The sequence below is a fragment of the Cherax quadricarinatus genome, chromosome 64, assembly GCF_038502225.1.
Source record: "Cherax quadricarinatus isolate ZL_2023a chromosome 64, ASM3850222v1, whole genome shotgun sequence".
Lineage (NCBI taxonomy): Eukaryota > Metazoa > Arthropoda > Malacostraca > Decapoda > Parastacidae > Cherax > Cherax quadricarinatus.
Genome location: NC_091355.1, coordinates 10,094,095 through 10,106,389, shown reverse-complemented (window position 1 = coordinate 10,106,389; position 12,295 = coordinate 10,094,095). Strand labels below are relative to the sequence as shown.

General features: G+C 38.3%; 1 protein-coding gene across 3 annotated transcripts in view; it reads left to right on the top strand.

Annotated features, from left to right (window-relative positions):
- The window catches only part of LOC128700015 (low-density lipoprotein receptor-related protein 12), a 46,752-nt gene that overhangs the window by 5,937 nt on the left and 28,520 nt on the right, over nucleotides 1-12,295 (top strand). For all 3 annotated transcript variants that reach the window (XM_053792928.2, XM_053792929.2, XM_053792930.2), the window contains exons 3-5: nucleotides 1,364-1,559; nucleotides 6,829-7,376; nucleotides 9,402-9,530. In XM_053792928.2, coding sequence (XP_053648903.2) covers nucleotides 1,364-1,559; nucleotides 6,829-7,376; nucleotides 9,402-9,530 — 873 coding nt within the window. The remainder of the gene's footprint in view (nucleotides 1-1,363; nucleotides 1,560-6,828; nucleotides 7,377-9,401; nucleotides 9,531-12,295) is intronic.

Below are 12,295 nucleotides of genomic sequence, written 5' to 3'. Positions count from 1 at the left end.
CTGTACTTCCCATCTCCAGGACTCAAGTCCGGCTGCCGATTTCCTTGAATCCCTTCATAAATATTACCCTGCTCACACTCCAACAGCACGTCAAATCCTAAAACCCATTTGTCTCCATTTGCTCCTATCTAACACGCTCACGCATGCTTGCTGGAAGTCCAAGCCCCTTGCATACAAAACATCCTTTACCTCCTCCCTCCAACCTTTCCTAGGCCGACTTCTAGTAATAGTACAGGAATAATAATAATATATCAACTTGATGCCAAAATAAGATGTTCACTTGGAATTAATGCATTATTCTTCAGTATTCCTTTTATGTATGTATTTTGTATTGAGCATTGTACAAGATTTGACTTACATTTTGTAATTTCTTTTATATATTTAGGCTTTTACATTTTTATTGAGTAGCTACATTAGATTACTAAAAACAGTAATCATAATCAGTATCATAATAAATAAGCATCAACTTCATTTAGTCAGAACAACCACCAGTGCAGGACGGCCCCACTTATACAGCAGGTTAGGTTCCAGGCTACTGCTGTAAAGCAAGACTTGCTGTAAAGTGAAATGTAGCCTTTTTTTACTTTCATATGCATATAAAATCCTGATAACATGTTTACACTATCATATATTAACCTTAAACTGTCCAAGCAGATCTATGTTCACATGCGTAGTGCTCCAAAAGCAGATCTATGTATTTTTTTACATATTTTCAAATATAACAAAAAAAAAGTAGATCAAAGTTTTTTACACTTTTTCAAATGTAAAAAAAGAAAAAGATCATCTACTTTTTTTACATGCTTTCAAACATACTTTCAAATGTTGAAAAAAACGTAGATCTACGTTTGGACAGTTTAAGGGTTAAGTGAGCATTAAAACTAGGCCTAACAAATGCATATACAGTACACACATTACTTACCTTAAAATATTTTTGTCCTTAGCTTGATATTGAGTGGTGAATATATTTATTGTAGGAAGCCTGAATAAATGAAGAATGGGTATAATTTAATGAAATACAAGGAGATAAAAAAGACCTGAAAACATTGAAATGCTGGATACAAGGAAATTTGCTAAGATCAAAGAAACTCTACTAACTAAACCAAATGAGCCTCTTATCCTAATTACTGAAATGGTAAATAAACTAAATAAGTTCTTGACTAAGATCAAACCTAACCAGCAAAATCCCAAATTCTCATTTTCAAAGTCAGTCATTTACCCTTAATGAAATTTCACTATTACAATTATCCATCTATAGTTACTCAAGTTTTAACAACAACAACAAAAAAAAAAAGTTTATTCTATCCTGTATCGAGTATATCTTGTTCAGCCTGGGACTTTTTTGATAGGGTTTTCTTCCTTGCAGAACTGCTGACAGCATCAGCATTGCAGAGCAACATACATGGAAAACTTGTGAACAAGCTAGCATGTCGGGGAGGAGCAGCCCACTTTAACACAACTGCAGGAACCATCACCTCACCTCTTTACCCTGGAGCTCCTCCCATCCACATCTCATGTTCATGGATTCTTCACAACCCACACCAAGACACTGTCATTCTCAGGTAATGCCCTTTTCAGGAAATACTGTACTACAAAATTACTTGACTTTAAATTTTTTTTACTCTGGGGCCCTGGGTGAAAATCCAGCCTGGAACATATACTTGTCACCTAACTAATACTGTACCTTCCTTGTCTAGTCTCAGTATGGTCATAGATGTTTTATTGGGCCTTCACCTGTTTGCTCATCATTGCTCTTTTAGTGTTGTGGTCTAGTGTCAGGTGGGGTCGGCTCACCAGCCCTGCATCCAATTCTATACAGTAGAGTAGTTCATTTTTCTGCCAGTTTCCCTTCTTCCCTGAATGTGGGTGACAGTGGAATGTCATATGTGTGTGTGCATTCATCCTTTTATGTCCTCTCAAGAGAGATTCCTTGATGATGAGAGGCTCTTGATCCAAGGAATTGGACTGGTTCTTCCTTTCCTTGGATGTAAGTTAACCCCTTGAGTCTTCAGACCCCCGATCTGGAAAATGTCCAGTGTCCAAGATTTTTCAAAAAAAATTTGTTTAATTTTTTCTTGTGAAATGGTAGAGAATCTTTTTCTGAATGTAATGAAACATAAAGTATGAAATTTGATAGAAAATTGACAAAATTACATTTTTGCAAATTTTGCTGTGTCAACGATATTTACGCATCAGCGATTTTGCCCATTTTAAGTCCTGTTTTTGGCTAAATCATTGTTCCAGTCATCCAAATTCTTAGCTATTTCACTAATATGTCTTCTATTTTATCAATTGAGCACAAGAAAATTGCCCAGTCAGTTAGAGTCCAGAATAAGCAATGCAGGCATTCCTGGCACTAAAATAACATTTCCTGTGTTCATTAGTTATGTTCTCAGGTTTTATATGTAAATTCCATTTTGAATTTTTATTCACACAAAAAATAGAAGATTTACTGTTATGTATTATTTTAATAATTGTATAAATAACATCAGCGCATTCATAAATGCATATTAGACTGACCAGTTGTATACGTATTGGATGAATGACGTGATTTGTTTACTCTGGATTATCAGCAAAAATTAAACATTTCCACTAATTTGAGCTCAATTTCAAACTATTTTCAGTCCTCAAACTAATTAAAGTTGTATACATTTCTGTAATATATCTTCCATTTATCAAATGAGACCAAGAAAATGAATACAGGGATAAAACCCATACAAAAATGCACCTTGCTGTTTTACACCAAACACACAGTGGCAGTTTTTTCTTATTATACACTGTGTGCTGCAGGATTTTTTTTATATGGTGCACACTTACTGTGTAGATCCATTCTCTCTTATCTAGGCCAAAATTTACTGCTCACACCTTATATGAATGAGATGAGCTCATGGTGTAGTACTATGGCACGGACTCTGGCTTCAAAGCTGTTGAATAACAGCACAGACACCAAAAGGGTTAAATGCCTCCCATTTTTTCCTCCCATCATATAACCTCTATGGGTTTAATGCTTTCCCCTAATATAATAATCATCTTGGCTCTGAAGGGTTTGTTGAGTTGATGAGCCTTATGCAGATTATTCACTGGTTACTTTGGCCTCATTTTCAGAGGGTGAGCCAAATACTGGCCTTCCTTGAAAGAACTCTTCTGTTGTGCCTTTTCCTGCTCATGAAAAAAAAAAGCATGGGCAGGGGCAGCATGAAATGATCCCCCTTTTCCTTGTAGCCATCTTGGTCAGACCATTTGCTATATTTTTCGTTGGTGGATCACTTTTCTATGCTTTGGCGTATGCTTGTGATCATATTAGTATACAGCACTTGTCTTGGTGTTTTTGTGTGCATTTCAAATGACAGAATCTTTTGACTTTGCAGGGTGAGTCTCCTTGGTGTTTTGCATTCCTTTGATGGCTCTGCCCTTTTCTGTGTATGTAGATCCTCTTCCACAGTTTCTGGCACAATCTTTTAGTATGTAGTGAAACTGCTCCTCGCTCCTCTTAGGTTCCTGTATCTTATACCTGTCTAGTTGGATTTTGCCCCACTTAACAGCTACCTCCATCCTGCAAATTGAATTGTTTGCCATCCTATGGTGCTAAAGCTAACTTATGACACTAGCTTGACTCTATCATCATTACTGATTCCATGTCATTACTGAAGGTCCTGATTCACATAATGACTCTTAACAACTTGCTCATTGGAGAAGCCAGGTATAGATACTCAAAAATACATGAAAATGGAATTTATGTACAATTGTTAAGGATCCCATCACACATTGGATTACTTCTTCATGATGAAGTTGATATGTTAGCCAAGAAGAATACCCTGAAGGATAATGTAGAATATAACTTTGGTGTATCTGTGTTTAGGACTAGGAATAATATTAGGAGAAAAGTAAATAATGAAACTGAATGTCACAAGAATGCAGTTAGAAACCTGAGTAGATCTGTAACCCACTGTGATAACATGAACGTAGATAAGTACAATTATGGAGCAACTTGCAATACGAACAGACTAACTGATGTTGCGGTAGTTTGGGGGAGACACAGATGATGATCAAACCAAATGCAAAGTATGTGACCAACCCTATGGTCACATACTTTGCAATAAGTGGACAATTAAGCACTATGTGCTTAATTGTCCACTTATTAACCCTTTGAGGGTTTTCGTCGTACTAGTACGTCTTACGCGTAGGGGTTTTTGACGTACTAGTACTCATAAATTCTAGCGGCCTCAAATCTAGTGGGAGAAAGCTGGTAGGCCTTCATATGAAAGAATGGGTCTATGTGGTCAGTGTGCACAGTCTAAAAAAAATCCTGCAGCACACAGTGCATAATGAGAAAAAAAAAACTTTTACCATTTTTTTTGAATAAATCAGCGACTTTGCAGTGTATTTTCGTATGGTATTTATTGTTGTATTCTAGTTTTCTTGGTCTCATTTTATAAAATGGAAGACATATTACAGAAATTGAGATGATTTTGACTGGTTTTACAAAGAAAAGTGCCTTGAAATTGAGCTCAAAGTAGCAGAAATGTTCGATTTTTACCAAACTTCAAAAGTAAACAAATCGTGCCAAGCGTGCAATACACGTCAACTGGTGAGTCTAATATTCTTTCACAAGTGCACCAATAATATTTATACCATTTCTTACACTAATGCAGTAGTCTGCATAACAGTAAATCTTCTATTTTTTGTGAGAATAAAAATTCAAAGTGGAAAGCAAAAGAATATAAGAGGGGCCTTGAGACGTGACTAATGACCAGAGGAAATGTCATTTTAGTGCCAGGAATGTCTTTCTTGTTTATTCTGGACCCTATTCGGAAATTGGCATCTTTTGAAATTTGTGTGAAATTGGCAAAATTGCTAAATTCTGACCACTGTACTGGATAGTTGAATTTCATAAATGAGTGGTTTCTTGCACCCATTCGATAGAAAAAATGGAGTTCTAGCGAAATATTCATGTTTTTTGTCGACTAGTACAGTGAAATTGGCCAAAAATGGGGCTCAAAGTGGGCAAAATCGCCGATGCGTAAACATCGCCGAGACCGCTAACTTTGCAAGAGCATAATTCCGTAAGTTTTCTATCAAATTTCAAACTTTTGGTGTCTTTATGATCGGGAAAAGATTCTCTATCTTTTCATAAGAGAAAATAATTTTTTTTTTTTTTTAAATTTGGCCGACCCTGAGAACGAGTTTCGGAGAGGGCCTGTCGACCCTCAAAGGGTTAAGGAGCATAGAGATACAGTATAAAAACCTGTGTGACATTTCAAGATATCTTATTAATGAAAATAAGATACAAGATATATTAAGCAAATTTCCTAAATTTGCTTTTAACAGATAGGTGAACTGTAGATATAAATCCAGATGTACTCCTAGGCCCCTTTTGGGGCTATTTCCTAGACTTTTTTGTGTAGCCATATGCTCTTGTGAAACGAAGGCCTGTAATTGTTTTACATGATGGTAGGATTGCTGGTGTCTTTTGTCTGTCTCATAAACATGCAAGATTTCAGGTATGTCTTGCTACTTCTACTTACACTTAGGTCACACTACACATACATGTACAAGCATATATATACACACACCCCTCTGGGTTTTCTTCTATTTTTCTTTCTAGTTCTTGTTCTTGTTTATTTCCTCTTATCTCCATGGGGAAGTGGAACAGAATTCTTCCTCCGTAAGCCATGCGTGTTGTAAGAGGCGACTAAAATACCGGGAGCAAGAGGCTAGTAACCCCTTCTGTATAAATTACTAAATTTAAAAAGAGAAACTTTCGTTTTTCTTTTTGGGCCACCCTGCCTTGGTGGGATACAGCCGGTTTGTTGAAAGAAGAAAGACATGCTCTTGTGCTACTGTCCACAGGATGGATATGGGGTGTACAGTAAACTAGCCACTTTGGTAGCAAAATCTAATCTAAAACTCTAATCTCCATCCTGGATGCTTGACAGCTATCTTCATCCTGGGTGCTGGACAACTGTCTCCATCCTGGGTGCTGGACAGCTATCTCCATCCTGGGTGCTTGATAGCTATCTTCATCCTGGGTGCTTGACAGCTGTCTCCATCTTATGTGCTTGACAGCTATCTCCATCCTGAGTGCTTGACAGCTATCTCCATCCTGAGTGCTTGACAGCTATTTCCATTCTTAGTGCTAGACAGCTATCTTCATCCTGGGTGCTGGACAGCTACCTTTATCTTGTGAGCTGTTAGTATGATTGCAGTATGGCCCCCATGGTCCTACAGCTGAAAACTGCATTTTAAATTATGAAAAAGATTTTTTGCAGAAGGGGCCATGAGTGGATCCCAAGTTCCCACCTCCCAAGATGTCTAGATTCTGGATTCTAACTGGATTGTTCACTGGACTCAGCCGAGTCCTTTGAACAACAACATCCAGGAAACAACTTTTTGATCAGGGAGAAATAATGGCTCAGTAGATCATCCCAGAGTATATTCTAGGGTAATCATTGGTGAGTAATAGATAGTGTGGCATACTTTAATATAAAGTCCCCATAGTCTCTATCATACAGTAATTTTTCACACTTCAAAATTTAGTTTAATGCGCCTTCCTAGTGCACGAGTCTTATCACAGTGTACTGAGGGAAGTGCAGGCTACTACCATTCCTGCTTTGCAGGGTGAACTGCTGTTGCACTTGTCATTTAATGGGACCAACTTTTCCCAGATGTAGCAATAGTCTTAACTTGAGGAGTCACATTCAGTACTTTACTTTAGAGAATATCAATAGGCAAGAAGTACCAATTCTGTATTGTAGGTTTTCTAGTTAACAAATTTTTATCTTGCACTTATTATCTAACAAGAGACTGTAATTAATGCTTTTTCATTAACAGTTTCAGCAAGTTTGACTTGGATGAAGACAAACAGTGTGGTAAAAAGTCACATGAATGTTGCCCACTTCAGTGGTTATTAATAAGAACCAGTAAGGCAGAGAATGATGAGAATGAAGGCAACAGTGATGGTAGTAAGTGGCCTCACAACATACAAGTAAAGAGAGAAACTTCCCACATTAAAAACAGAAGAAACGCTGCTGAATATAATACTTCTCATCAAAGAGGATTGAAGAATAAGAAACACATTAAAGATCACGATGGTACATCAGTTTTAATAGGAAGAATAAGGGAGGAGCATCTGCATAATGATAATGACAATTCTGCTACAGTATTATTTAATGATACAGTACAAGCAAAAAACAGTAGTGAGAATACCAAAAATGCAGATGTATCTAGAGCTCTGGAAAAAACAGAAACAACAGGCCGCATGTGCGGTAACCTGCCACCATATCCTATCATTACCAAAGCTCCGAGAATCATTGTCAAGTTTTTCTCTCACACTAAGGTTTCCTCAGATCACCAGGGATTTGCCCTGCAGTATCAAATAAGTAAGTAGAGTAACATGATAGCAAACCATACCATGGGTGGGGGTTTGAACCTGCGATCAGAGAGTCTCAAAACTCCAGTCCATCACGTTAGCCACTGGGTCAGCTAGCTTCAATAAGATTCATCCAACTAGGTATATTTCTACATCATAGGAAGGTTAGCATAGGCACCACTGTGACCACAAATGCAAGTTTTTACAGATGAATCTCCTGCTAGTATGGCTGTGACGAACTCTACCTCAAGTCCCCTCAAAGCCATCAACATGACTCATGAAATCGTAATGACACGATTGCAAACAAACCATACCATGAGTGGGGTTTGAACCCGTGATCAGAGAGTCTCAAAACTCCAGACCGTCGCGTTAGCCACTGGGCCAGCTACCTCCAATAAGATTCATCCAACTAGGTATATTTCTATGTGATGATCTGGAGTTTTGAGACTCTGATTGAGGGTTCAACCCCACCCTTGGTATGGTTTGTTTGCAATCGTGTCATCACGATTTCATGAGTCATGTTGATGGCTTTGAGGGGACTTGAGCTAGAGTTCGTCAAGGCCATGCTAGCGGGAGATTTGTCTGTAAAAACTTGCATTTGTGGTCACAGTGGTGCCTCTGCTAACCTTCCTATGGTGTAGAAATATATCTAGTTAAATGAATCTTATTGAAGTTAGCTGGCCCAGTGGCTGCTCTTGGGTTCAAACCCCACCCATGGTATGGTTTGTTTGCAATCGTGTCATTACGATTTCATGAGTCAACATGAGAACAAATTTTATTCCATAAATTTCATCTCGTATATTTCTTTTTTGCTTTCGTTTGTTCAGCATTTTCATCTGTCATTATTACAGTGTTCTGTTTTCTGTTGTAATGGGAAGCCAGTTACCTGGTTTAATGGTGGTAGGAAACCACTCAACCAGAGAGAATAGATAATGTACACTTTAAGAAATATATAGCTAACATAAATAATGCCTTGATTAACTAATAACTGATTAGCTACACTGTTTACTTTATAAAAATAGAGATGTTACTAAAAACTATTTATGCTTTCATAATATATCTTATTTTTTTCTTAACACTGGCTGTCCCCGCCAAGGTAGGGTGACCCACAAAAGAAACACTTTCACCATCATTCACACTATCACTATCTTGCTAGAGGCATGCAGATATGACAGTTCAGATGTCCCTCCAAACATTAAATATCCCTACCCCTCTTTTTCTTATTACAGTATAATAGTAGTACCACAGGTGTAGCAATCCACAGTCCAGATTTTCAGTCTTCCTCTTCCCTTACTCTCACAATCACTCATGTACAGTACTATACTCACCATTCATATCAATTCATATAAAAGGACCATATCATCATATCCTGCACCCCTCACTCATAGCATCTGTTGTTAAAGTACATTTTGATAAAACTTTTTTTTTTTTTTTGTCATTGCACCAACCATCTCCCACCGAGGCAGGGTAACCTAAAAAGAAAAATGAAAGTTTTTGTTTTTATGTGTAGTAATTTATACAGAAGGGGTTACTAGCCCCTTGCTCCCAGCATTTTAGTCACCTCTGATAAAGCATTATTTTTTTCATTACTGTATATAATGTTTGTCTGGTCCGAAATCCTGGCCTGGGTCTTTTCCTTGTAGTGACCCTGCAGTTGTCATTATTGTATTACATAAATTATATAACTTTGTTTACTTAAGAAACATGCACATAGGATTTTTTTTTTTTTCAGCAAGTCAGCCGTCTCCCACCGAGGCAGGGTGACCCAAAAAGAAAGAAAATCCCCAAAAAGAAAATACTTTCATCATTCAACACTTTCACTTCACCCACACATAATCACTGTTTTTGCAGAGGTGCCCAGAATACAACAGTTTAGAAGTATATGCATATAAAAATACACAATATGTCCCTCCAAACTGCCAATATAGGAATATCTGAAGTTATTTAACTTGTGTGGAATAGTGATCTAGATGATAATTGTGATGTGGCTTATATCTTGTTTACAATTAAAAGGTTTACCTCCCCTTCCCCCCAGGCAATAACCTAGCAGAGTGTGGACCTGACAAATTCATGTGTGATGATCCCCGACTGTGTATTCCTAAGTCTTGGAGATGCAGTGGCCAGCCTGAGTGTCCCGATTCCTCAGATGAAGCTAACTGTGAAGGTAAAGTGGCTGTCATGTTACACACACTTAATGGATATTTTTTATTCTTCAATGAACTGGCTGTATCCCAATGAGGCAGGGTGACCTGAATATAAAGCCAAATGCTTTTCTTCTTAAATTTAGTAATTTATACAAGGGAAGGGGTTACTAGCCCTTTGCTCCAAGCATTTTAGTTGCCTCTTACGACACGCATGGCTTACGGACTGTATGGACTTTTTTTGGACTTTTTTTTTTTTTTTTGTCATGTGTATACATGTTTATAGAGGGGCAACTGATATATCGGATCATTATTTAGTTGTAGCTACAGTTAGAGTAAGAGGTAGATGGGAAAAGAGGAAGGTGGCAACAACAAGTAAGAGGGAGGTGAAAGTGTATAAACTAAGGGAGGAGGAAGTTCGGGCGAGATATAAGCGACTATTGGCAGAAAGGTGGGATAGTGCAAAGATGAGTAATGGGGGGGTTGAAGAGGGTTGGAATAGTTTTAAAAATGCAGTATTAGAATGTGGGGCAGAAGTTTGTGGTTATAGGAGGGTGGGTGCAGGAGGAAAGAGGAGTGATTGGTGGAATGATGAAGTAAAGGGTGTGATAAAAGAGAAAAAGGTAGCTTATGAGAGGTTTTTACAAAGCAGAAGTGTTATAAGAAGAGCAGAATATATGGAGAGTAAAAGAAAGGTAAAGAGAGTGGTGAGAGAGTGCAAAAGGAGAGCAGATGATAGAGTGGGAGAGGCACTGTCAAGAAATTTTAATGAAAATAAGAAAAAATTTTGGAGTGAGTTAAACAAGTTAAGAAAGCCAAGGGAAAATATGGATTTGTCAGTTAAAAACAGAGTAGGGGAGTTAGTAGATGGGGAGATGGAGGTATTAGGTAGATGGCGAGAATATTTTGAGGAACTTTTAAATGTTAAGGAAGAAACAGAGGCAGTAATTTCATGCACTGGTCAGGGAGGTATACCATCTTTTAGGAGTGAAGAAGAGCAGAATGTAAGTGTGGGGGAGGTACGTGAGGCATTACGTAAAATGAAAGGGGGTAAAGCAGCTGGTACTGATGGGATCATGACAGAAATGTTAAAAGCAGGGGGGGATATAGTGTTGGAGTGGTTGGTACTTTTGTTCAATAAATGTATGAAAGAGGGGAAGGTACCTAGGGATTGGCGGAGAGCATGTATAGTCCCTTTATATAAAGGGAAAGGGGACAAAAGAGACTGTAAAAATTATAGAGGAATAAGCTTACTGAGTATACCAGGAAAAGTGTACGGTAGGGTTATAATTGAAAGAATTAGAGGTAAGACAGAATGTAGGATTGCGGATGAGCAAGGAGGTTTCAGAGTGGGTAGGGGATGTGTAGATCAAGTGTTTACATTGAAGCATATATGTGAACAGTATTTAGATAAAGGTAGGGAAGTTTTTATTGCATTTATGGATTTAGAAAAGGCATATGATAGAGTGGATAGAGGAGCAATGTGGCAGATGTTGCAAGTATATGGAATAGGTGGTAAGTTATTAAATGCTGTAAAGAGTTTTTATGAAGATAGTGAGGCTCAGGTTAGGGTGTGTAGAAGAGAGGGAGACTATTTCCCGGTAAAAGTAGGTCTTAGACAGGGATGTGTAATGTCACCATGGTTGTTTAATATATTTATAGATGGGGTTGTTAAGGAAGTAAATGCTAGGGTGTTTGGGAGAGGGGTGGGATTAAATTATGGGGAATCAAATTCAAAATGGGAATTGACACAGTTACTTTTTGCTGATGATACTGTGCTTATGGGAGATTCTAAAGAAAAATTGCAAAGGTTAGTGGATGAGTTTGGGAATGTGTGTAAAGGTAGAAAGTTGAAAGTGAACATAGAAAAGAGTAAGGTGATGAGGGTGTCAAATGATTTAGATAAAGAAAAATTGGATATCAAATTGGGGAGGAGGGGTATGGAAGAAGTGAATGTTTTCAGATACTTGGGAGTTGACGTGTCGGTGGATGGATTTATGAAGGATGAGGTTAATCATAGAATTGATGAGGGAAAAAAGGTGAGTGGTGCGTTGAGGTATATGTGGAGTCAAAAAACGTTATCTATGGAGGCAAAGAAGGGAATGTATGAAAGTATAGTAGTACCAACACTCTTATATGGGTGTGAAGCTTGGGTGGTAAATGCAGCAGCGAGGAGACGGTTGGAGGCAGTGGAGATGTCCTGTTTAAGGGCAATGTGTGGTGTAAATATTATGCAGAAAATTCGGAGTGTGGAAATTAGGAGAAGGTGTGGAGTTAATAAAAGTATTAGTCAGAGGGCAGAAGAGGGGTTGTTGAGGTGGTTTGGTCATTTAGAGAGAATGGATCAAAGTAGAATGACATGGAAAGCATATAAATCTATAGGGGAAGGAAGGCGGGGTAGGGGTCGTCCTCGAAAGGGTTGGAGAGAGGGGGTAAAGGAGGTTTTGTGGGTAAGGGGCTTGGACTTCCAGCAAGCGTGCGTGAGCGTGTTAGATAGGAGTGAATGGAGACGAATGGTACTTGGGACCTGACGATCTGTTGGAGTGTGAGCAGGGTAATATTTAGTGAAGGGATTCAGGGAAACCGGTTATTTTCATATAGTCGGACTTGAGTCCTGGAAATGGGAAGTACAATGCCTGCACTTTAAAGGAGGGGTTTGGGATATTGGCAGTTTGGAGGGATATGTTGTGTATCTTTATATGTGTATGCTTCTAGACTGTTGTATTCTGAGCACCTCTGCAAAAACAGTGATAATGTGCAAGTGTGGTGAAAGTGTTGAATGATGATG